Below are 26,976 nucleotides of genomic sequence, written 5' to 3'. Positions count from 1 at the left end.
AATTTGTGTAAAAAATCAGCTGAATCGAATATCGAAAAAGGGCTTGATCAGTTCTTTATTCAATTATCATTTGTGTAAGATGTCTCTTAGATGGGTTTTGCAGAATGCGGTGTGCAAAAGCTATATTCCAAATGGTGTACCCATAGAAGGGCTATTTAAAGAAAATAAATGATTCTCACGCTTTTCTTTTTGCAATTCACAATCCATCATTACTTTAAACAATAAGAAAATAATAGGTGACTTTCACACTCTTACTTCTTCTTCTTTTTTAACTACACTCCCTTTTTTGTTTTTTTATGATTTGAATTTGCAATGTTGTCATTTCACGTGTGATATCGTATACAAATGAAACGTTAATTTTGTAAAACTCACATCACAAAAGGACAAAAAAGGATTATGATTATATATATATATATATATATATATATATATATATATATATATATATATATATATATATATATATATATAAAAGGGGTGTGAAAATCAATTACGTGGCTGGGTCCAAGGCGGCAACTCCGATGACATCTACAGTGACCAGAGTTTTATTTTTCCGTTTTTTATTTTCTGTTTTATCTTGTTTACCTCCTTTAATAGAGTTCTTTGTTCCCTGTGTGGAACTTTCTTTACCCTTTGTGGGTATTGCTTCACCCCTTTGTGGATAGATTTCTTCTGTACTAGTGGATCTCCAGCCGAATCACATGAATAACCCGATAATCGTGGGTTTGTTTCCATCTATGGACTCCAGAAAAATTACGTACAGAAAAATTATTAGCTAGGCACTTGAAATGTGTTTTGGTTTGGATGAATACTCACCTAACAATCCAAGTTAGAGGTGACGGATGGTCTTTAATTATAAGGTATGGTAAGACCCTAGGACAGGAACAAAACAAAGGAAATTTATAGGGTTTCCAAAGGTTATGTGTGTGGTACGTACTAGTATTTGGATACATATGATATGAGAGACAAGGAGGGGGGTTGTTGGGCATATAACTTTATAGATGGTGCATCACGTGCCGTAGCCCTTGCACTTTTAGGTAGAGTTGTCTACTGCATGTGAGTAGTAGGCAGGTGACTCAAATAGTACTCAATAGAGCATTATTAAGATCAAGTATGTACGCCAATGGTTAGCTAAAATAACTCTTTAAAATTCTCATTTGTAAAATGGAAAACAAACGATCGCGGAATTCTCTGGTGCTCTGAACTTTTCGTCATGAACAAAACGGGTGGGAATTTAGATCTGTTTCCGTCATTTTAGTTGAAAACATGTGCATCGATCAAGTAATTGGTCGACGCTTTTGGGTTCAAGTGTTGATGCACAATCAGATCTTGGAAGGTGAGGCGAGAGAAGAAGAGGCTTGCATCAGAGAGAGATATATTTGTTTATTTTTTCCTTTGCTACAGTGCGTAGCTTCTTTTGGAGAGCTCCAATAGCCTTTTGTAAAATTCTTATGCTGATAGCTAGGTTGGTGCAACCACAATTTATAGAAAATTTGACCTATAAGTGTGATATAGAGGAGCTGGTGTACATTAGTACTACAAAAAACTTATAGCTAGACTGGTGAGAAATTTTGTCCACACAGACGATTTTGTGCACAGATTTCAATGTAAAAGTTAGATGATTAGATAGAGCACAAATGATTCGAGTCGTTCATTAAATGTAAAATATTTTTTCAAGGGCACATGCAAAAAATTAACTCAATTCGATAGTTATAAGTGCTCAATCCAATCATCTAACTTTTCATTATCCTGAAATCTGAAAGAAAAGTGAAATGATTGGATAGAGCATATATAGGTATCGAATTGAGTTGATTTTTCTCAAGGACCTTCTAAATTTTTTTTTTACATTTAATGAACGGCTTGAATCGTTTGTGTGGGACTCGTGGTGGGCCCCATAGTGAAATTTGTGCACAAATCATCTGTGTGGATAGCAGCGTTCTGAAAAATAAATTAGTAAAACGTTAACCATGTTATTAATTTGTAATTACTATACCACCTTAAGGCACAAATCTTTTTTCCTCTTATGCTAATGAAAAAGGGTGAGTTAAACTGAACCAGTGCAATGACCATGATCAACTAAAGAACCCACCCAACCTAGAATGTTCAAACTTAAGTCATAGACATCCTAGCCAAGGAGGAAATATTAATCTTTCACCACGTCGGGCGTTCCATCACCAGTCTTCCACTGAAATGCAAGTTAAATAAGAGCTCCCTTCCTCAACCATCTGGTTTCACATATCGACCTCAAGACTAGGAGAAGAGCAATCTTATGTTCGTTGTTCTAAGCACCAAGAATGCACAAATTATTCAAAACAAAAAAAAAGGGGTAAACATAAAAAAAAAAAGTAATCTCAAGTATCGACCTCAAGACTCGTAGGAGATGGGCAACCTTATGAAAAACAAGAAGAAGAAGAGGTAAATTACACTAGTGCAACTTGAATAAAGTATTTCTCAAATAACACTTAAACCTCCTTTATTTGAAAGTATCACTTATGTTCCGTTTCGTTAAAAGAAATAAGTACTTGTATTTTAAATAAGTATTTATTTTTTAAATTAAAAGTGATATATTATGAAAGAATGATGTGTCTCGTAAAACAGAAAATAAATATTTAAAAAATAAGAATCTTAATGAAATGGACCCTTAACCACTCTCGTTAGCTAAAAAAGGTTTTCATTGTGATCCAATTACTATGAACAATGCTACACATATTGACCAAGCCATACCGATGGTGTATCGACAGGCTTGCGGGGCCTATTTCGAATCCCACGCTGATGATTCGTGCTGTTCAATAATTTTAATAAAAAATTGAGTGGGACCTACTAAAATCAGCTCAATCTAATATGTATAGGTGTTCGATCTAATTTTCTATTTTTTATTCAAATTTCAGCTTGAATCATCGGTGGAGGATCTGTAATAGGTCCACGCAAGTTCGTGGATACACCGTGGTGTGGTGTGGTTTTGGTCGGCACGTGTAGTCTTTTCGTTTCTGTCACTTCACTCAACAACGTTAGCAGCAGAATCACACCACACAGGTAACACGGCCCATTTTAGTAAAAAGACTACACACCGTTGACCACCATCCACCGTCAGTCGATCCTTATCCACTCCTTTCCTGCGCTGAATTTTACAGTATTGCCAAGAGAGTGGATCTCTAGGTTGGATATTTAATTACTAGTATATGACCCTTACTCTTATATTTGAACTCTAATAAATGTGAAAAAATTTTAAATAAAGATAAAATTAAAAAAAAAATCCTGAAAGTTGTTATTGGAACAAGGTCTAAAGGAGACAATGTGACTTTCAGCCCATTTAGTTGTATTTTTTGACTTTCATGGAGGAGGTCTGGGGTTCGAGTTTATAGAGAGACGTCGAACTCCCTTTGTTTTTAACTTACTAATTCACCGCTAACCCCCAACTCATGAATTGGCAAAAAAAAAAAACAAAGGAGTTCAATAATGCAGAATCTATCAAGTGTTAGTTTTATTGAAGGACCTTTAAATCCAAAAAATAAAAAAAAACCTTTCGTGTAGTTCTATAATTTTCCTGTACACATTATAGTTGTGAAATTGAATCCTTTCTAGTAGCCTCAAAGAAGCTTTGTTTTATTTTTTTATAATTCAAGTGTTCGATCTAGCTTATGCATAACTCGGCAATGTGGAGTCCTAGCGATAGGCGGTGGCGAGGTTGGAGGTTCTTTGTATGGTTGCTGGTCTCCAACGCTTTTTCTTGCGCCTCTAGCGGATTTTTCCTTATGTTGCCGATGAATATCAATGTGTATCTTCCAATCAGTCGTCCGTGAGGTTTCCTCTTGCAAGGTCTGGAGGTGTTGGTGTGGTGGCAGGCTGGCAGCCGATGAATACCAGTTTTGAGTGTAGGATTGATCAAATCAGGGCTTTCGAGTTTTTCTTGCAGGTTTTTGGAGGTGGTGGGTTGCTCGGGGATGTGGTGGGTGGCGGTAGCAGATGCTTGATTTAGATGGTTAGGGTTAGGTTTGGGCTTTTGGGGTTGGGCTCAGTAAGTGTTTGTATGAGCTTTTCCTTTCTGCCCACTGGGTATTTTAGGACTTTGTCCCATTAATTTTTTTTTTCCATCTAACCTTTGGTTGGATATTTCTTCCCCTCTTCTCCAACTTTATGTATCATTAATCAAGTTTTTTTGAATGAACTTTTTGCCTATCAAAAACAACAAAAAAATCTTGGGCCCAATTTCACCGCCACTTGTAGAGAGCTCAATTAAACCCAGAGCAAAACTTGAAGAAGCTTTAATTTTGGTCTAGCCTATAGCTTTCTTTTATAGAAGCCAAATAGTCACTACTCTATTTAAAGTGTCTACAGCCTTCGAGTATCTTCGAGTAACCAAATGAACCTTATTACTCCCTCCGTCCCTTTTTTATAGGCATGTATTCCATTTTGGGCTGTCCCTTAATAAGTGTCCATTTTGTAAAGTTAGTGGGTAAAAGTTGGTGCATTGTCTATTTTATCCCTAAAAGTAGATTTCTTTTTGAAAAGTAAGTGAGTAAAAGTGTAATGATGATGGGTAAGTAGGGAAAGTGGAGGAAAAAGTTGATGTGAAAGGTATAATGATGATGTTTTTTTAATAAGTTGGAATTACGAAGCAGGACACTTAAAAAGGGACGGAGGGAGTACTTCTTAGTGAAAATGGCTACTCAAACATGCACTTTCTTCTTCTTTTTTTAGATTATACAATGGCTCTTTATAGCTAGGCATTTTGCTTGTGCGCAACCTCACTGGCAACATTTACCCAGTCTCTGGGAAGCACGGGCAAATGGTATGGACTATAGAGAGTCAATTTTACCCAAATTCATTGTACAACGTACAAATTCAGCCGTGAAATCCCCCGCTTCCCCGACAAATGTTTTTTTAGTCGACAAGTTTAGTATATACCCGACTAAATTGTAAGCCGCCCATAATTTCCCCACCACTGCCTGCGAAAATCCTGGATTGGTGCGACATTTTAGCCGACTAAAATTTAGTCGGTAAAATATGTATTTTGGCCAACCAAAAATGGTTAGTTGGCGATTTTCTTATGTTTAGCTGACAATAATAATTTAGCCGGTGTTTGGTTTGTATTTGCCGAATAACTCTTTTTAAGTCGGGAATAATATTCTTTTTAGTTCGGGAATTTTAGTTGGGAATTTGCCGACTAACATGTGGCAAATTGATCACCTTCAAATAAACACACGGTAAATTGGTTACACTGCACACTGAATATATTGGCAAACGTGGTAAATTTAATATGTTCATAATGAGACATTGAAAATTGGTTACATTGCGCACTGAATATATCAACAAACAGTAAATTTATTACATTATCTCACCCATGACAAGTACAATACTTACCATGACAAATTATGAAAATCCAAAACGGACCCGAACAAAATCTATCATAACAAGTTTGGTCAGGATTAGGAACTGGAAATTTTCTTGGGCTTTGTAGGCAAGGTATGGTGTGGCAGCTCATTGGGTCGAATCTAGTCATCTTACAGGACTGCTCACATTGAATTGGGTTGGATGCCCCCACTTCGAGTCTTTCCTACATTTTGTCTTCTAATTGGATTTCTCCTTTGTAGTCTTCTTGGGTATAGTTTGTTGAGATCAAAAAATAAAGTTTCTTATTAAGATCAAAAAATAAAAACCATGGGTTTCCCGAGATTCGAACCCACCTCGATTCCTTCAACCATATTCATAGTAATTTCATCTGCTATTTCACTTTCCTTTTTTCTATCCTCCGAACTTGTTCGCTTTATCGAGTTAACCTCGCCACACATTGCAGCCGGTAGAAAAAAAATTCATCAAATCATCTATTTATCTATTCTATAATATATAATGAGAGAGCACTCTTTGGTGTCACCCAATTTTGAGGCTGTGTGGACTTTTGAATAATCCAATACTATCCTCACCAAAATCACTTAATTCCATTTATCCAACCTGTTAAGGGCAGTTACAACTTGGGCAGAATGGTAAGTTTACTACCAAAATTCCCTCCCCACGGTTCTTCTTCACAAGCTGTAACTGCCAAAAAGTTTTGTCCCTGGCTGCTCCTTCGTCCTCTCCCTCGCTGCTTCTTCCGAAGAATTTCTGCAAATCACCCACCTTTCCACCACCTCATGTTTGTCCACTCTCAATCTTCTCTCCCTTATTTGTGTGCTTGTGTAGTCTTTCATTTCCCCCCATTAGTGGATGAAAGAGTTCTTTCTTTCTTTTTTTTAATCGGTTCGAAAGAGTTCATTTTCCCACCATCTTCTTCCCCATTAGTAAATTTCCCAACTCCTGTTTCTATAATTCACGTGCCCATCATGCATCAAGATAGGTAGTATTACAAAAAGGAAAAACTGATCCTTTCTCAAGTACTATTACAAAAAGGGCTACGTAGGATGAGCGAGGGAGTAAAAGAAGGATATGTGGGGAGAGGGATGTGAGTTTTGTCAAATTTAAATTGTTAACTTAATCCGTAAAATTTCCAAATGGGTCCTCTGTTTGATCTGTGGATTGTGTTTGACGTGTTCGATAAAACGCTTCAATGAGTATGTTGCGTGGCTTTTGGTTTGTTAATTTCATGACAGTGAGGCATAAAAAATTTAAAAAAAAAACTTAATCTGAACCCCCGTTGGTACATCTCCAAGTACTGGTACTACTAATAGACAACACTATAGGCCGGGGCACACGTGATTTGTGAGCAAGTCGGATTTGGACAAAATTTGTGAAAAATTGATCAAACATTAAACGGGAAGCTGTTGTGCAAATTTTGACAAAATTCGACGTGCCCCAACCTCTAGTATAAATGAACGCTCATGTCTAGGAGAAAAGTAGATACAAAACAAAACTCGAGTTTCCTCTATTTCTTCATCTTTATTGACGGGTTTTGTTTAGATTTTTTTACTGTTGATTTGGATGTAGTAATTCCTTGTAGATGCCAAAGGCTTTCTTGAATGGAAATGTTACCCTAATAGCAAAAAAAGGAGTGGTATCCCAGTTGCAGACATTATATACTTTCGTACATTTGATGAGCTTTGAACCTCTCTAAATAAGTCAACTGACTTATTTTTTTGTCTTTATTCAATTTTTTTTGTATTTGTTAGTTTTTCATTAATTTTTTTGAGGATTATTGCATCATCATGACAAGGGAAATCTAAAAAGTAAAAAATTACAATCGAAATCTAATTTTTTTGAATAAAGACAAAAATAAGTCAATAAGCTAATTTTTTCGTCTTTATTCAAAAAAAATTGGATTTTGATCATAATTTTTTACTTTTTAGATTCCGCTCGTCATGATAATGCAATAATCTCCAAAAAATTGACGAGAAACTAACAAATACGAAAAAAATTGAATAAGGACAAAAAAAATAAACCAGTTGACTTATTTAGCTGAACGAGAACTAACACAACTAACATTATTGCTTTTTCCAAGAAAAAAAAAAAAGAGTCGGATTCTACAATGGACAGGTAAAGTACAAATAATGTACTGACGGCGTGTGAGGCCCACTTTTGAGTCCCATACAGATAATCTGAATCATTCATTATTTTGAAAATAGTTTATCGAGTTGCCCTTCAAAAAATCAGATCGACTGATTATGTATACAGTAACGATACACACAGTAGAATTGCACTGTTCACAGATTTTTGTGTGGGGCCTATTACGGATCTCACACAAATGATCCGATTTGTACATTAAATGTAAATTATTTTTTCAAGGACTTTCGCAAAAAATTTGCTCAATCCGATATCTATAGTTGCTCGATCAAATTATATGACTTTTCATTATCCTAGAATCTAAATGAAAACTTAAATTATTGGATTGAGTAGCTATATGTATGGGATTGAGCTAATTTTTTACAGGGACCCTTTAGAATATTTTACATTTAATAAACGGTTTGGATCATTTGTGTGGGATCCGTAGTAAGCCCCACAGCGGATCTGTGTACAAAATTTGTGCATAATTGTTGTGTGATTAGCAACGTTGTTATGTATAACTAGTTGGAAAATTCTAAAATCAGACCAGTGGGCTGACAATAGTGAGTGTGTGAATGTGTATTAAAGGGTATAAAAAGTACACAGAAATACGTATTTTTCTTGTCTTATAGTGTGTTTATCGTCAGCCCATCGGGCTGACAATAGCAATACCGGATTAACTAATTAATCCATCTTTTAACTTTTCATTCAGTGTTTAAGATTCAGAATTCTGAATTAAAACTTAAAAATTGGATCAATCACTTACACATAATCAATTGAGCTGATTTTTTGTAAGGCTACTCAAAAAATTATTTTAGAATTAATGAACAGTTCGAATTATCCGTGTGAAACTCAAAAAATAAAATGGACCTCACATAGTGTTAGTACATTATTGATACTCTTCTTCCACGTCACAATCTGTGCACAAAAAGTCAGTGGCTAGCATTTTCAAATTTTTATGCATTGGGATAATGAAAACCGAACCTACCAAGATGTAGTACAATGCAGTTAAGAACTCCCCTTTCAGATGAGGGGCCATGGAGGGTGACCTCTCTGTGCAGGAGAGGGAGAGGGAGAGGTCCCTGATCTGATGTCATATTTATTTAATGCATCGCAGCAGATCATTGCATTGGGCTCCAAAAACCAGACTGGATCTAAAACAATGTCTGACACTGTGTGTCTCGTGTAGTAATTACTCCTACTCCTACAAATTTGGCATCAGAAATTTGAATGTGTAAAGCAAAAGATCTGATGAATAAACTCTGCAGATGTATAATGTGTGTATAGTGTACTCAATAGAAAGAAAGATTTACCTCTTCCGATCCACTTCAATTCTTGTCTGTGAGGTACACCATCCAACCAAACAACAGCGACTCGACGACCACAAACATGTGATACTACTATTTCCCAAAAAAATTTGTCTCATACTTATAGGAGGAGAGTGACATTTTCCCTAATTGATTATGGAATTTCGTGGGTCGGTCACTGACAACCAAAAATATGATATTTGTTGTCATACGTACTCACCCATTTCATATTGCTGGCCCTGCCCCCTGTGTTTCATTTTGAAAAAATGGGGAAGTGTTACAATATTATACTATCTCTTATTTGGGTGTGCACCCCAATTATTTGCAATACGATAGATACAACACATTACCGGTTACCTGAACAATAGGTAACCCAAATAATTAAAAAAGAAAGTAATCGTATTGTCTTTCTAATTCCCCCCTACGACCAAACCTTGCGTAACCATGCCGAACATATGTCACTTGACCAACAATGGGGGTTTGTAGATCACTTGATCATCAAAGCCAGGCTGTGAGATAGGGGAAAGAAACTACTGAGAGACAGAGGGGAAGAGGAAATCGGGACAGAGAGGGGAAGAGGAAATCGGCTGTGAGATACAGAGAGAGGAAACCGACTTAGGGGAAATTTTAATTTGGGAAAGATTTCCCGCACAAGATTTGGGAAAATTTTGTATGGAGGTTTAAATTTTAAGTAAGTTGGTCATTAACTTTGGGCTGAAATAAAAATTAGGCCCAATTTATTTTTGAGAATTAATTTATGAAAAAAAATATTTATTTTTTAAAAATTTGAAGCTAAAATTATTTTAAGTGGAAATGATTTACTTTCTTTGAAGTACATTGGTCTAGATAATTACTAAGGCAAAAGGATATCATTGTCATAATGTAATAAAAAGTCAAATTAAGGAATGTTTTTACAGGATTTTTTAAGTGTTTAAAATATGTTTGGCCAATTTTTTTTGTTTTAATTATTTTTTAAATATAATCTTGTCTAATATTTTTCACAATACCTTTAATTGCATAGTAAAATTTCACATAATAGTCAAATTAAAAGGGATAACGGAGTCGGTCATCCAAATTAAACAAGTAGGGAATACTAACAAAGAAGTTTAGGTGGATAAGAGAGTGATGGTCACGAGATAAATTTACCAATACTTTTGAAGTTATATGTGATAATATTTAGGATGTGCTATTAATTTTTTGGTCAGCGGACATACTATTGGTGCTTTGTAAATTGGTGTTTGCAACCCAATTACGAAAAACTAATACTCCAATTCGACAAGATAATCCATTGCAAGTGCTACCGAACCAACCAATTACGTAATTAAAACCACAGTGAAATATAGTCTAGCATGTAATCTATTATTTGTGTTATTCGGAACGATTGATTTCGAAACCTATTGCTATGTTGTTTATTTCACAATCGGTTGGAGGGCTTACCGAGAGCCCTCGATTACTAAACCAATTGAGTAATCGATTTCACATTTCACAATCGTACTCAATTGCAAAATCGATTATAATTTCTAATTGAATATGGTATTGAACATTAAGAGAATGAATTACATATTTGATTACTTGATCGATTGCACAATTGATTTTATACTACTAAAAAATTGTGAGTTGTTTGAAACGCACCAAAATATTACGATTTATCATGAAAATGTTATGAACACTATTGTTGAAAAGTCACGAGGTTTTGTTAAAAAAAAGTTACAAAACGTAGCAAAATACTACGATTCGTAATGAAAATGTCACGATTCATAATAAAAATATTACGAACCGTATTGCTGAAAAGGTTATGAGCTTTTTTTAAATTACGAAATGCACCAAAACATTACTCTATGATTCACAATGAAAATGTTATGATTGTTGTATAAGAGTTACGAGATGTATTAAAAGGTTATGATTTTTTAGGAAAAATGTTATGAATTCTACTGATGAAAAGTTACGAAGTTTTTGTATAAAAGTTACGATACACACTAAAATGTTATGAATGACCGGTTCTCCAAATAATTTTTAATGAGCTGACACAATATGGACCATACAATAGGTCATAGCTGCATATGGTATACACCTTCAAGGCGTGAATGAAGAGTTTTCCTTGAAAAATACACTACAAAGTTTATAACCCACCCCTCTACTATTATAAAATTGTCGTAAATGCTTTTGAAAAACGAAAAATTAAGTTGAATTCAAATACATGAATTTCATGTAGGAGGCGGGGGGGGGGGACTGCTCACGCTGCTGTCCCGGATTTTCGGGTCCACTCCGGTCTCGTTCCGATGATCGAAAACGTTCACTTTGTAGAGCTCATCGAGTAGAACAACTATGCAAAAAATCAGCTTAATTAGATATCATTATGTGCCTGATCGGAGCCCATATAACTCTCGGTCCATGGGTTACAGTGGATTTGATCCAGTGTTTTAGATCCATTCTTTTTAAGATAAAAAGGTTTCGATCAGGTACTTAATGATATCCAATTAAGCTGATTTTTTGTTGCATAATTATTTTACTCGACGAGCTCTACAAAGTAAACGTTTTCGATCATCGAAGCGAGACCGGAGTGGACTCAGAAACCCGGGACAGCAGCACGCTGCTGCCCCAAGGGGGCAGCAGCCCCCCCGCCTCCCTATTTTAAAGGGGCCCTATTTTAAATGGTGATGGGAGTAGATTTTGCCTAAAGGTTGAAGTGACAAGTATCAGAGTGAAAATTTCAACTTTTACTTTGAATATCATGTTATTTTCGCCTCAGATAGGGGGGGAAAGATTAGCTCAAAGCTTCAACAAGAAAATACTTTCAAAAAGTTCATGCCCTTTCGAAAAGTGAAGTTTGTCTTTTTTGATTGCTTAATTTGCTTCCACAATATTTCCCTTACAAAATTCACAAAGATAGAGATTTGTCTTCAAAGGGTCAAATATGCTTCATGATAGACTCAAAATATTGTAGGTTACTGCACCATGCCAAAATCAAATGAAGCAAGACAGGACCATGGTTTTTTTTGTTTTTTTTTGTTCAAGTGGAATGCAAAACGAAAAAATTTCACTGGACCTACCTAAAATTAAAGACCTGATTGCATTGCTTTCATTTTCAGGGTTTGAAAATTACCACAAAGCATGGCAAGAGAGCTTTAGGATTAAGCAAAAACAGTTCCTCAATATTTGAGTAGACACCCATTTTGCCGGCCAACGAGTCGAATCCGGATTGACCGGCGAGTTCTTGGATATTCTCCAGAGGCCTGTGGACTCTCCCAGCAATCACTCTGCATACTATCAAGGCCTTCCTCACCAAGGACTTATCATCATCGACATCACCATTGGCTAGTTCAATCCCTTCCAAAGCTCTTCCACTAGTTGAAGTGGTGAAAACACCAATCTCACCTTTGATTTCCTTCTTAGACGAAAACCCGTGTCTTAGAATTCGACAGACGTTGCATTTATCGAATGAACACAGGCTAGACGAGCCGTTTATGCCTAGAGGGCATTCGAGAGCTGTGCCGTGGAATCTCAGGAGCTCGTTTCCATCGGCTAGGCACCGGGGGTGTTTCTTTGGCAATTTGCTGGCTTTCATTTTTACAGTTTCTCTGTATTCTTCGAATCGGGCGATTGTTTTTTGCATATTGTGGACCTTTAATATTCTCTCAATGTTGCCGGGATTGTTGTCGGACTTCAACCAGCCGGTTCGGCAAATTAGCTCTACAATCTTTCGGGACGAGTCTCCTTCAACAAGTTCAGTGACTGCACAACAAAAAACACAACTTTGAGCTCCCTCTTGGAATAACATACAGTAGTCAGTTCCAAAATGAAAAACAAGCCAAAGTTCGTTTCACATAACAAACATATGGAGGCAAACGTTGAGCCTCCACCAGGTGTCTAAAGATATAAGCGATGTGGTCATATCCGGCAATACCCGACAGTATCCACCGATACATCGATGAATAGCAGTATAGATGTCCAAAATCCAGTAACGTGATGCCCAACACGATACGATGTAATGGCCTACATTTAGAACTCTGGCCTCCGCAGACTTTTTGGCTTCCAAAAGCAGTTTCTCAGAAGTGTATTGCATAATTGTTACTAATGAGAATGGCTCAAGAAAATAGAAGGGGATAAACAATAGCCTAAAACCAAGCAGTTTGCAGATGTGAATATTCCTGATTCAGGCGCTCCAATTTACTTTTGTACGCAGGCGCGAGTGGAGCGCGGAAATCAATTTCCTATTCTCTATTAAGAAAACAAATAAAGACAATAGTGAATTTGCTCTTTTACCAGCATGCTTGGAGAGATGATGAGCTTCAACAGCTTCCCACTTGGCGAATTTTTCACCACACTTGTGACAACTACTCAAACTTGAAGAAGAAGTAGAACCAACAAAATCTTTACCAAAACTAGCCCTGGGGTTTGAAGAAGGAACATCATTGATTCTAGAGCCTTCTTCTCTCCTCGAAGAACTCCTCCTAGCCATGTTTCTCGAAATGCTAGATGACGAAGCCCTAGGGTGGTTGTTCTGTGGGCCTGGCGTACCGGGCCTAAGGGTCCCCACAAAGCCACCGCCATTGACACTGGCTTCTTGAAAAGGGAAAGCACCATTGACGCCAGTTATCTTGATTTCGCAGTTGGAATCACTGAAGACCACTTCATGGGTTATTGGGTTCAGAAACTCATTGCTCCCAATGGATCTTGGGCTGCAGTTGCTTGTGGGCTTTTCGATGTACCTCTTGCTCCCATGGATCACATCTCTCAGATTTGAAATGGACCTCGAGCACCCTGACCTCCCTCCTTTCTTGGTGAGTATGTTGCTTAGGTTTCCAGCTTTGTTGGCCTTTGGATCATGCACTTCTGATGGCTCTGATCTGCAATGGAGGGATTTCTTCAGAGCAAACCAAACAGCTGGCATCTTCCCTCTCTGTCTATCTCTGTCTCTCTGTTTGCTTCTTGTGTGCTTGAGAATCAAGACTTTGCTGGGAAAAACCCATCAGTTTCTTTGAGAATGCTTTGCAGCCATTGGAAACAAATACAAGGAAGGAGAGCAATTGCCCCACTGTAAAGCTTTTTCTGTTTAGCCCCGAGTGTTGGTCCGGTTGGTTGGTAGATTTGCTCTCCACACAATTGATCAGGGTTCGATTGTTGGGGCCATAAAAAATAATTTCTTATAAATTTGCTGATCTCGGCGTGGATGACAGCTACCTTTGAGTGGACCAGAAATGAAATTAGTCAAGATGCGTTTAAACTGGTCCAGAACCTCTCCGGAAAAAAAAATAGAAAGGTTTTCTGTTTACGGTCTTGCTATTGTCAGCCCACTGGGCTGACAATAAACAAACTAAAAGACAAGAAAAACACGTATTTCTGTGTACTTTATACACACTTTAAAACACATTCACACTCTCATTATTGTCAGCCCATTGGGCTGATTTTAGAATTTTCCTTCTGTTTATCATGTAGTACAAAAATGGCCGTATCTGCAACTTGTTTCCCTTCTTGGACTAACCGAATTTAAAGCTGGTCCAAAAGTTTGGTTAGTATTGAACCACAAAAATACATTATTTCAAACTTGTATGCACTAAAACCAACACTTTGTCATAAACCACTCGTTAAACCAATATAGGTAGTTCTTGTGCAGGTCCACTCCTTGGTGCAAAATGAGATTGTCAAAATGATCTTTGTCAAATAATGACATTTCTTTTTCCTTTGCAATTACATCTTTCCCAAACTTTAAGGGTGATTGAATTTTGACACCAAAAATGAGAGAAAATCTTTTTCACGGTTCCGCCGTGAATAATTGTTTACGACGCTAGTATTTTGGATGGTCGCGATTGATTGCTGCCGTAAAAAAGTCGTCCACGATTGAGCCATGAATAAGTTTCGAGAATGATCTTGTCAAGATTTGGCAGTATTAAATTTGAAACGAGGGTGGATAGCATTTTGTCATTCCGAATGCCAACTTTTCACCTTGGCATGACATCTGGCAGAAGGCTAGGCTTTAAAAGTCCCAAATACGTTGTTGGGCCGGCAGAATTATGAGCTACAAGAAGACAAAAAAGTAGTAACATTCAAGAGTTCGATATATTCGAATTTCATCAATTCTTCTAATCAAGATAATGAATTCTTGGTCATTGACCTTGGGAGGTAGGACATGTGAAGCGACCAGGAAATTGTTTGGGGCAGTGTCATTACTCATTAGTAAATGGAGATGGCCTTCCTATTGAAGTCCATGGTATAACACATAAAATGAAATAGTAAATGAGGACCAATAAATAGACGTTCAGAGGGGTACCACTTGAACGTGGTTGGAATATTAAATATGTGGAAACTTAAAGACTATTTTTGTCATAATCGGATGTCTGGGCTAACTTGTGTGCACCTCGACTAATTTCAGGGTTTTGAAGTTAACGCCCGGGCCAATCTTTCAGTGACTCCAAGCTTTGGAATGTTTGACCACCGTGAGATTCGAACATGTGAACTCATGGAGGAGAATCACTTTTCTTTTTTATCCCCACTCAGTTAAACCCTTTTGGTTGAAACTTTAAGACTATTGAAAACTTTGGAAATTTGGTTAGAATCAGAGGATTGCAATCGATGACCGAATCAAGCTCATTCCTGGTGCATAAAATATGAACTCAATGATGACGGGTTGTGGTGACCATTTATTATTGCCTTTAAGTACCATAAGAGCAAGTCCACCTGTTAATTATAAACCGCATTGCCAAATTTCGCATTTGTTAGTTTCTTATAAATGTTAAAAAACCAAAAAATTAATAAATAGCCATGTTGTTGCACCCGTTCAGTGTCATTTTGGCGCAATCTCGAATATAGGTTATTAAATTAAACTCATCTAATTTTTCAATTCAAATCGAATAGCGATGAAGTGGGAGAAATGACAATGCCATCCGTGGGTTTAGATTTGCTAAAGAATACGTCAAATTAGGGCTATAGATTAGAAAGACAAATGGCTATGGTGGACTTGATCTAGTGTGTATACGAGATACATTATACCCACTACCTAGTGGTACCCAGAATGGGCGAGGTCGAGACAAACCAGCATTTGGAGAAGGGGAGGGAGGCCCCGCTTCCTCTCGAACTTCACCCCTTAAATGAGCAAGTGGGGATCATTTCACGATTCATAACCAGAGCCGGTCCTGACTTTTCGAAGATTTAAAGAAAAAATTAAAAATGAGATTCTTTTGTTAGACTATTATGAGGGGCAAAAAAGGAGGAAGGGCTCTTGAAATTCAAATTTTTTTAAAAACATAAAGCAACTGCAACACAAAATTTAACTTAGGACCTGCTCTGTCCATAACCCAACTAAGATCCTATGGACTTCTAGCCCAGCTCATTTGAACGGAAAAGAATTTTTGCGCACCACGTCTGGGCGCATGAATAACCGTTTCTTGAATTCTTGCACCAAGTGGGGATACATATCAATTAGAGAACATTGGTGACGTGAGCATAGATACATAAAAGACAACAGAGATGGCGGCGTAGATACATAAAGATAACAGATTTTCGACTCAGAGGATCTGGTGCCGGAAAACTCCTATCTCTGTGCCGAGGGATTTTTTTGACTATTGGAACTCAGACCTTGAAAAAAAACCCACACACAATCCAACGGCCGATAACCCCTCGGCACAGGGGTTTTCGGCAGAGGATCTGGCGCCCACTTGAGAGTGCAACATTCAGTGATGCTCCATTTTTTGTATTAATTGAATAGCTATCGGTTCTGCCCTTAGTCAAACTCAAGACAACAAATAGGTAAAAGGGCCATGGGGCTTATCTCCAGCCCTAACTCTCACTTTTCTCTTAATAAAACTTGCTCATTTTCTCACCCAAATAAGGGAGCTCCATTTAAATTATCCAACCTAACCATGACACTGGTCCTCTTTTACAACGAAAATAAAAAATGATTTATTACTCCTATCATGTACTCAACTCATACTTTCCACTGAAAGTAGACGCGTCAATTAAATGAAAAAGAGCTGTCATTCAAACGAGTAAATTTTTTGAGTAATGATTGGAGATGCGAGATGGGTTTGACACTTTGACATTAGCCCCGGACCTAGAATCAGCGGATGCAATTGTTCCAACTAATATGTATAGACACACACGCACGGGGAAGATACACGAAATATCTCGATAAATGTACAATCTCAAATTTATGATCTAGGAATATTGAACTGCTGTCAGAATAACTCTAACAGTGAGCAGTCCATAGATCCAAGCCACAAGATCAATGCCAAACCCTGCTGGTGATACCCTTCTTTCCTTGTTCCTCGTGGTAAGGAATCCACATTCACAAAAGCAAAGCAGAATAAAGAAAACTTTAACAGAAGAAGCCTTTTTGTTTTCCCGTCCATTAAGCACCACCTAATCTGGTATCAATCTCCATGCAGTTCTCTGTTTTATTCGGATTCTCCACTCCATGCTGCACATACATACCTAATCAAAAATCACGAGAGACGGGGAGAGAGAGAGATTGCTATCCTCAAAAAACCAGCTGATCATTCAGAGCTCCAAATTCTCGAAAAATGGACAAGAATATCACCCCAATCAAAATGGAAAAGAACATCGGCCCGATGGTTTGCCTCTTGATCCTCATCATGGACATCATTGCGGGCATACTTGCCATTGAAGCTGAGATAGCTCAAAACAAGGTATGTTCGGATCTCTGATCCAAGCAACGAAAAATGAAACAATTTTAATTTACTGAGATGTCCATTTTTTCTACTGGGCAGGTGGAGAATCTGAAGATATGGGTTCTTGAGTGTAGAGACCCAAGCTATCAGGCATTCAAGCTAGGGATGGCTGCAGCAGTACTTCTGGCCCTTGCCCACACCATTGCTAACTTACTTGGTGGGTGCGTTTGTATTTGGTCCAAAGAAGAGCTGGAAAAAGCATCTGCTAACAAGCAGCTGGCAGCAGCCTCCCTCATTTTCTCCTGGTAAGCGTATTTGCATATTATTTGTCAACATATCTATATACCCAGTTTAAGTACCCAAAAACTACCCAGAAACCAGAATATGTGAACCAAATGCATGATATAATAAACACTACACCAAGCTTGAACATATACCATACACTAAAACCTAAAAATATTTTCTGTACACTAATTGAGGGTACTGATTATTCATACAATGCATACTATTCCCAACACGGGTTTCTGTGATGCATCAGGATTCTATTAGTAGCTGGATTCTCAATGCTGATCTCAGGAACACTAGCTAACTCAAGTGCCAGAAAATCATGCGGGATAGCAAACCACCATCTTCTCTCGATTGGAGGGGTTTTATGCTTTATTCATGGATTGTTTATAGTGGCCTACTATATTTCAGCAACTGCCACTGTTAAAGAAGAAAAGAAAGCTCCTCAACATCGTGGCAATGCTTGATTTTCTAAGATCCTTTTTTTTTGGGGGGCACTCTATTGTTTACCGTTCAAGACCTATGTTCCACCAAAAATTTGAATCTCATATTTTTCATTGAATATTTTCCAAGTTACAAGAGCTCGAAAGGATGCTAAATGCAAGGGGAACCAATGATGGAAAACAAAGATTTGCAATTCCTATGCTGCAATACCAAAAATCAAATTTCCACTAATAGTCACTTGTCTCACTAAATTTAAGCAATAAATATAAGAACACAAAATCCCAAATGCCACGGCAAACATCAGTCATGCTATCATTCATTTCTCATAATGCATGTGAAAGTATACCACCATAAAAATTTACCAGCACAGTACTAAACCAGGACGCCACAACAATAGTGACATAGATGGAACCCAAGTTAGTTCACAAGAACTGAAATGAAAGATAATAACAGAAAAATCCATTTCCACCCAAAAAGTGGTGATTTCAAGTCTCCACACGCCACTCGTTGAACAGGTTCATCATTTTTCATCTGGTAAGTGACTAATACAAAATTACCGGGAACAAATTGTCCAAAACAACATCCGGACCATGCCACAACAATACACAGCAATACCGAAAACACCATTGATACCAGCATAAAACAAAGAATTAATAATAGCAATGACACTTGAAGTTAAGAATATACATGGCCCTGTGATCACAAACAAGCAGTTAACGTTCTGAGCCCTACTTTAGCCATAGTGCCACACCGTTTGTCAAAAAAGCTCAAGGCTAACCCAAAGAAGGATAAAAGTTAAGCAGTTAAGCGTTGTCAACTCACAGAATCTAAGAAGGTAACAGCACAAAACCAGAGCATCGATTAAAGCACCAAAATAAAGCCTGATCGGTGTGCTGCACCAAACGGTTTGAGTCATACCCTTAGCCACATAATCCTGCAAAATGCCATGCGCTTCCACTCTCAATCCTCGCACTCGCGGATTTCAGTAGGTTGGGATGTGTTCAAAGACGCTTTCACGCTCTCACTCACTCATGCGAACTATGTGACTTGGGTCATACCAAAGACAAGACTGACCAAGTCGAAACTGTAGAATGAATTCAAATTCTTCTTTTTCACAGTTAGCATTCCGTATACAGTGAGCATTATGTATCAAGTTCTCAGACACTCAACTACATTTTGATGGTAAAAGCTTTAGATACCAAACAGAAAGATGCACGTATAAGAACAAGCCCACCCATTGGTTTCAAAATGATTATGCCACAGCCATTTTTTGACTTGCTACAGTGTCAGAGCCACAAAATGGAAATGCTATTGCACCAGTTTAGTTCCATTTTGGCAAAATCTTAAATTCATACCAACAGATGATACTAATATCATTTTCCGATGTAAATCAGTTGGCTTGGGTGATTTAGCAAAGCCAAAGTTGCTACCAAATTTGGCACCAAAGATGCCTTTGCCTGTTTCTGGCACCAAATTATGACTTTCGCAGCCAGTACAGCAACGGTAAGACTTAGTCTAACATTTTCCAATTGAAATGACCAATGCCAAACACATTCTAAAGAAGACCCTAGCTAAGCAAAGTTGCAAACTTATATGCAGCTATAGAACGTAACAGACCACAAACACCCCCATCCCAAAAAATCAAGAGAGAGAGAGAGAGACGCAAAAAATAGTTTTCATATGAATTCTTTAGGACTTTAAAATATCTGCCTGTTCTGACCAGAGTATCTTATTCTCAGGGTAGACCACTTCTCTTTGAAGTTTGAACTGATTCCCATCAAACATCCACAGATTTCACAGATCTGTGAACCATCTGATTCTGAGACAAGCTACTTCATCCGGATGAAATTACACCTAAAGGATTTTCTGTGTACGGAATCAATCAGATGGGAATATCATCTATCGCAAATCTTTTGTCGCCACTCACAGTCTGCCTACCCTCCTAATTCTTTTATAGCTTACACTTCATGCAATTAAATACCTTGCAGCACAAAACAAGTCTATCTCGGATGTCCTTTCTATTTTCGTCCCCAGTTACAGCTGCCAGAGATTCTCAAAAGATGGGTAAATGACTTGCTGTATCTTACTACCAAACATTTTGCCTACATGAAGCACGGATACCCAGATAATTACCCATTACGAGCTATTCAACTACACACAATGCTTCAATAAGTAGTTATCCATTTTCCAAAGTCCAAGCAGAAGCTATAAATTCTTGCCAACTCCCAAGTACTCTAATTCCTGGATATGTACCCAATTATTTCCATCCTTCATACACGGTCATCACAAATTTCAAATCACTTCATAAATTTCCCATCCTGCAGATAAACTATGCCTCACTTCCATTCTAAAGATCACTTTCTTAGCTGCCTTAATACCTTTCAAGTACAAAAAATCTTCCAGTCTGACTATTACAGAAGGCTATGACTAATGACTTTGCCAGTTGGACTATGCCAACAACCAATATTTGACACATCAATATCCCTCTGTTAATGCTTCCAACTCCTATTTGCGACAGCTGCACAGTTTATGTACACCATTGATGTGAGTAACAAATAGAAGATCCCACAATTTTCTACAAACAGTTTCGGCTATCTTGCTGCTCCATTAAATGTGCCACTAAAAATGATTATTCAGTTACCATCTCCCACATTGCCATTTCCTAAACCTTCTTCATAAGATGTCCATAACAGAAATACAGCACAAACAAATGATCATAGGCAGTAAAGGGACACTTCAAACCTCTGTTCTAAAAATCAGTCTTGGCGGCCAACTACCTGGCGCAAGGCGGTGGTCCAACGCCTAGATAAAAATCAATTAGAGCACCGACTAGTAGGCCTCTAGGCACCCCTCTTCAGCCCGATTAGCGCGTAGCGACTTTTAGAACACTGCTTCAAACATAAGGTATGTGTAGGCTTAAATTCCAGAAGATAAGGAATTTTGTGTCACTAAACTAAGTAACCTACGCCTAATTGTTAAAAACCATCAAAGACAACAAATGAAGGGAGTCAACGCCTCACAGTATGGCACAAGTTTGCCAAACAAATCACAGTACCAAATTCCCACATAACAACAAGCAAACAACACCACCAAAGCAAACAAATAACATGAGATACTGAAGCAAATAAACCCGATTCTAGCGATCAATATCAGAAAATCAGAACCAAGCAATCATACTCAAAGGCAAGCTCAGAAACATAAACGCCACACATTCATAATCAGTACTAACTACCAAACTCTTACAGATACAAACACAGCGAATTAAACCCTTAACACCAAACACCCTAGCGTTCACCATCATTCATCAACGAAAACCAACAGCCCATAATTTTACCTGACTAGAAAAAACCCTAATGCCCCGTCGACTTCTTCATTGCCTCCAGCACTAGTTTCCCCTGCTCGCGAACCAATTCCAACCGCTTCAAGTAGAGCTCCACTTCCTCAACCCTGAACTGCCTCCACTTCTCCATCATCTCCAACTTATTGGACCCACTAAGCAACTCCAATCCATCCTTGACAACCACCTCCTCGATGCTTAAATCGAACCCAATCGCCCGCTCTGCCCCAGCATTTGGCTCGACCTCCCTCCTTGCCCCTTCCTCGACTCTCCCAGAGAGCTCCTCATCCACTACGGACAAACTCTTCTCGTTCTTTCTCCCTTTCCCATTAACTTTCTTCGCATTTCCAACTCCGAAACCATCACTATCCTCGCCCCATATCTTCTTGGACAAGTTGTAGGCCCGTTGCTCATGAGGGTTCGAAAAGGACCGGTCTTGGCCGTCTTTCCCCCTCTTCACGTTGTTCTCGAACTTCTTCTTCATCCTCCTGACCTTGGTGGAGAACTGGGACTTGCTGACGTCACCCAAGTGCAGCGATTTCTTGATGAAGTCGTGAAAAACGTTCAAATCGGTCATCGGATCGTATCCTTTCTTCGCCCTGAAGTCGATAAGGCCCTTGAGGATCACGATCTCGTCGTCCTCGCTCCACAGCCGCTGAAACATCTGCTTGCTCGGCGTCGTTTCGTTGCTGTTGTTAATAACAGCAGCCACGTCCTTCTCCTTCTGCTTCTTCTTCGCCCTCTTCGAGTCTTGGGCTCCGTTGCTCTCGCTCTCCGCCGCCGTCCGTTTAACGGCGGCGGCGGCGCTGGACTTGGCCACCGGAGTGGAGGGAGTGGGGTCGGATCTGGGCCTTTTGGTGGACTTGGGTGGGTCGTCCATGGGCTTGGAGGTGATGGGTTTGATGTTCGGGTCGGGTCGGTGAGTGGAGGCGGTGGGCGGGGAATCGGAATCGGATTCATATTCCGAGTCGGAGTCGGAGGAGTTGGGAGTGGGTTGTGGTTTCTTGGGAGCGGAAGAGTTGGGAGTGGGTTGAGGTTTCTTGGGAGTGGAAGTGTTGATGTTGTTGTTGTGTTGTGGTTGGGAATGGGTTTCCTCTTCTGATGATGATCCTGAGTCTTCTTCTTCTTCTTCTTCTTCCTCCTCCTCAGAAGAGGACTCGTGTTGTTGGGCTTCTGATTCGGGGAGACGGTTCGGTGCCATGAGAGAGAGAGAGAGAGAGAGAGAGAGAGAGAGAGGGAAGGTTTCTGAGCTAGGGCTTGCGCGGTCTCGTATGCTAGAGTAGAGACTAGAGAGACGATTGAGGGGGTGGTATGTTGTCTTCCTTTTCGAAAAGAATTTTAAAAAAAATACCCTCTAGTTTCCTTTTATTTTTAACATTTCTTTCACCATTTTTTTTCACTTATTACTCTTATTATTTTTTAAAAAAATTTCAAAACACAAACCAAACAAAGTAAAATAAGCCAAATCACTTGGGTCCCGTTCCAAAAAAAACACCTCCTCACAAAATATTCACCCGTCCGGATTTGTTTGTTCACTTTTTGACTTTTTGATAGCGTTTGACCTCTTAAAGAATTAATTACAATTTTCAATTTGTAATATTTTTAATATGCAATATGGGTCTTGTTTGATAGATTTCAATTAGTTTTATTATACAAAATCTTCAAAATCATAAAAAATATTATAAAATGTAAGATATAAGTATATTTTTGAAAGACACGTATTTTGACAATTGGACAAACAAATTGGGACAGAGGGAGTAATTACTTATTTCACATTTTTAAACTAAAAAATAATGTAAATAAAAAATAATTTTTTAATTCTTTTTTGCACCGTATTAAAAATCTCAATACGATCTATCAAAAATTATCCATATTGATAGGAAAATTATTTACGTGAGCACATGATTTTTAAACTTGAAATTGCCCTCTTAAAAAATAAGTACTTATTTTTCTTTCGGAAACGGGGCCTACTCTATCCATCCCAATTCTTTTATCTCTAGTCCTATCCCAAAGCATAAAAAATTAAGGATCCGGCTATTTGCAACTGTGAATTTATTGTAGGTAGTCTGTGCTAAACTAAACTCATAAATCTTATAGGAGTTACAATTTTCTATAAATAACCTAACAAATATACATGAACTCCCCAAACTACCTTTCCTTATCCCAAAGATAATTTCCCCCTTCTCTCCCTTGGTTCTCTCTCCTCTCCGGCTTGACACACCACCACCTCCCTTACCGCCGCCTTCACCAACACCAACACCAAAAAATTCGGATACACAGTCCTTAAAAAAAAATTCAAACTCGAAAATGTTCAGATACATATTCAAAAAGTTTAGAAAATGTTTTGCAACCATTCCCGGTACTCTTTTCGCTTCTACTTAAGTAACTTAACACACCATCACCCAACACCACACCCACCACCACCTCCTCCATGACCGCCGCCGTCACCAACACCAACAAAAAAAACATCAGATACACAGTCCTTCGAAAAAAAATTTGAAACTCCAAGCTGTTTGGATACACATTCAAAAAAGTTAAGAAAATGTTTACAAATATTCTTGACACCACCTCCTTAAAAAAAAAATCTCGGATTACGTTCTCGAAAAATTTAAACAATTTCGGATTTTAAAACTCCAAAATGTTTAAAAAACTCGGATTCTAATACCTGAAAATCTTAGACATATTCGGATTTTGATATCTGAATAGTTTCAGAAATAAATTCATACTTTAAAATCCGAAAATATATGACACTTTCGAGTTTTAAAATCCGAACACTTTATAACGCATCTTAAAGATGCGTCATGTGTGTGTGTTTTTTTTTGTAAAAAAATCGGATACACAATCCTTCGGAAAAAAAATTTGAAACTCCAAAATGTTTGGATACACATTCAAAAAAGTTAAGAAAATGTTTACAAATATTCTTGACGCCACCTCCTTAAAAAAAAAATCTCGGATTACGTTCTCGAAAAATTTAAACAATTTCGGATTTTAAAACTCGAAAATGTTTAAAAAACTCGGATTCTAATACCTGAAAATCTTAGACATATTCGGATTTTGATATCTGAATAGTTTCAAAAATAAATTCATACTTTAAAATCCGAAAATATATGACACTTTCGAGTTTTAAAATCCGAACACTTTATAACGCATCTTAAAGATGCGTCATGTTTGTGTGTTTTTTTTTGTAAAAAAATCGGATACACAATCCTTCAGAAAAAAAATTTGAAACTCCAAAATGTTTGGATACACATTCAAAAAAGTTAAGAAAATGTTTACAAACAATCCCGACACCACCTCCTTCAAAAACTCTCGGATATACGTTCCAGAAAAATTTAGACAATTTCAGATTTTAAAACTCGAAAATGTTTACAAAACTCGGATTCTAATACCTAAAAATCTTAGACATATTCGAATTTTGATATCTGAATAGTTTCAGAAACAAATTCATACTTTAAAATCCGAAAGTATATGACACTTTCGAGTTTTAAAATCCGAACACTTTATAATGCATCTTGAAGATGCGTCATGTTTGTGTGTGTTTTTTTTTGTAAAAAAATCGGATACACAATCCTTCAAAAAAAAAATTTGAAACTCCAATATGTTTGGATACACATTCAAAAAAGTTAAGAAAATGTTTACAAACATTCCCGACACCACCTCCTTCAAAAAAATCTCGAATATACATTCCAAAAAATTTTAGACAATTTCAGATTTTAAAACTCGAAAATGTTTACAAAACTCGGATTCTAATACCTAAAAATCTTAGACATATTCGGATTTTGATATCTGAATAGTTTCAGAAACAAATTCATACTTTAAAATCCGAAAGTATATGACACTTTCGAGTTTTAAAATTCGAACCATTTATAACGCATCTTGAAGATGCATCATGTTTGTGTGTTTTTTTTTGTAAAAATGCATTTTGTACATGGGCGATTGACATCGCGCATTTTGATAATGCGCGATGGACATTTCATACTCGAAATCCGAAAATATATGTCACGTTTGAGTTTTAAAACCCGAAAAAACTTATGGGTTTCAGATTTTTGAATCCCAAACGATGGGGGAAATTAATCGGAAGTTAATTGGAGGACGCTGATAAAAAAAAATAATAATCGGAGACCGAAAATGGGTTTCTCTGAAATTGATCTCTACAGTCGAGCGTTCGTTCGCAGCAATTGTTTGCAACTGCAACGGGAATGGATTTCTCAGCAAAAAACGACATTGTTCTCTAAATGGATTCCTGCAACGGGAATGGGTTTCCACATTGTTAATATATTTGAACTTAGATCTAAATACAGGAATGAGGATTCAACTATTCAGGTCAAACCTAAACTTGCAAATTCCAGCAAAGAAAAAAAATTGAGGATTCAACAATTCACACAAGACAAGAACTCGCAAACTCCATGTATGTCGCCCCATTTGGATGGGTATAAGGGAAGGGATGAGTTATGTGGGGATGAGAATGTGGAGCCCATTTAGATGAATTTGGGGTGTTATTTATTACTGCACTGAATGAGGCTAAAATAATGCCCCGTTCCCGGCCATTTCAATTACAAAATAATTTTATCGCTTCATTTTATTCATCATCCAAATTAAGTACTATTATTTTATCCTCCTATTTTTAATACCCCATCCAAAACCAACCATTTTTTTATCCACCATCTATAAAAGTCACATCAATACCATCTCATTTCGTCTCAATAAATAATACCTTCAAACCTTATTCCGCATCCAAACGGGCCATTAAAGTTGTTACTATTTTTATCTTGAGTCTCGTTTGGATGTGGGATAAGGTTTGGGATTTGCAAGTTTTAAATCTCTCCTCAAATGTTAAATCTTTCCTCCGATGTTCATTGTTCAGACCTGCCTCTAGGAATGACAACGGGGCAGGGCGGGTTTTTGCATACCCTGGTCCTGATCTGAAAATTATTACCTGACCCCGGCCTGGCCCCGACCCTGACCGAGTTTTTTTGGGAACCCCTGTTCCCGCCCCGATCGGGGATTGGGTTTACCCACCCCGCCCCGTAAAAATTAAAAAAAATTAAAGTATAAGTAAAAAAGTAAAAAAAAAATGCTAAATAAGAATAAAAATTATCTAGAAAATAAAATTTTTGAAATTATTTTTGTGTCTTTTGGTATCACGGTCTTATCTAGACTTCTAATTGCAATCAATATTTTAGATACTTCATTTCATTTCTTTATGTGTATAATTTATTATAAATATTTGAAAAAAACTTTTTAAAATATCCATTACCAATAAATATCAATTTTTATTTTTTTTAAAATTTAATTAGGCTACTTGACATTAAAGAGACATTGTTTATTGGATTAAATAATTAATGCTAAAAAATGAAAGGACATACATATATATATATATATATATATATAAATATGCCGGGATGGGTAATTTCGGGGCGGGATATTTTCGGCCGGAACCCAGACGGGTTTGAAAATTTATTTTTATCCCAACCGATACCCAAAAATAAGGTGAAATACCCGCCCCGTT

The 26,976-nt window shown here is 37.6% G+C and overlaps 3 protein-coding genes across 3 annotated transcripts; 1 reads left to right on the top strand and 2 right to left on the bottom strand.

The window, feature by feature from the left end:
• Window positions 1–11,670: 11,670 nt before the first annotated feature.
• Window positions 11,671–13,933, bottom strand: LOC131312300 (uncharacterized). The gene is made up of 2 exons (XM_058339963.1): window positions 13,041–13,933; window positions 11,671–12,509 (listed from the first exon to the last, which is right to left on the bottom strand). Exons 1-2 carry the CDS (start codon window positions 13,666–13,668, stop codon window positions 11,863–11,865), a joined length of 1,275 nt encoding a protein of 424 aa, XP_058195946.1. The 5' UTR covers window positions 13,669–13,933; the 3' UTR covers window positions 11,671–11,862.
• A 3,353-nt stretch (window positions 13,934–17,286) lies between these two features.
• Window positions 17,287–18,358, top strand: LOC131312303 (protein DESIGUAL 2-like). Its single transcript, XM_058339965.1, has 3 exons — window positions 17,287–17,419; window positions 17,501–17,706; window positions 17,940–18,358. The coding sequence occupies exons 1-3, from the start codon at window positions 17,294–17,296 to the stop codon at window positions 18,151–18,153; spliced, it is 546 nt and encodes a 181-aa protein (XP_058195948.1). The 5' UTR covers window positions 17,287–17,293; the 3' UTR covers window positions 18,154–18,358.
• On the bottom strand, window positions 17,565–22,801 carry LOC131312302 (probable transcription factor At4g00390). The gene is made up of 2 exons (XM_058339964.1): window positions 21,465–22,801; window positions 17,565–17,703 (listed from the first exon to the last, which is right to left on the bottom strand). Exon 1 carries the CDS (start codon window positions 22,666–22,668, stop codon window positions 21,481–21,483), a length of 1,188 nt encoding a protein of 395 aa, XP_058195947.1. The 5' UTR covers window positions 22,669–22,801; the 3' UTR covers window positions 17,565–17,703; window positions 21,465–21,480.
• Between the last annotated feature and the right edge of the window lie 4,175 nt (window positions 22,802–26,976).

Source organism: Rhododendron vialii, chromosome 13a, assembly GCF_030253575.1.
Source record: "Rhododendron vialii isolate Sample 1 chromosome 13a, ASM3025357v1".
Lineage (NCBI taxonomy): Eukaryota > Viridiplantae > Streptophyta > Magnoliopsida > Ericales > Ericaceae > Rhododendron > Rhododendron vialii.
This window is presented reverse-complemented; position numbering and strand designations above follow the sequence as displayed.

Bases quoted from the DNA above. Each gene is read 5' to 3' on its own strand.
- LOC131312300 (XM_058339963.1), bottom strand. From the start codon at position 13,668: ATGCCAGCTGTTTGGTTTGCTCTGAAGAAATCCCTCCATTGCAGATCA. The intron at 12,510-13,040 runs GTAAAAGAGCAA...TTTGTTGTGCAG, and splicing joins TCATCTCTCCAAGCATGCTG to TCACTGAACTTGTTGAAGGA.
- LOC131312303 (XM_058339965.1), top strand. From the start codon at position 17,294: ATGGACAAGAATATCACCCCAATCAAAATGGAAAAGAACATCGGCCCG. The intron at 17,420-17,500 runs GTATGTTCGGAT...TCTACTGGGCAG, and splicing joins CTGAGATAGCTCAAAACAAG to GTGGAGAATCTGAAGATATG. The intron at 17,707-17,939 runs GTAAGCGTATTT...GTGATGCATCAG, and splicing joins GCCTCCCTCATTTTCTCCTG to GATTCTATTAGTAGCTGGAT.
- LOC131312302 (XM_058339964.1), bottom strand. From the start codon at position 22,668: ATGGCACCGAACCGTCTCCCCGAATCAGAAGCCCAACAACACGAGTCC.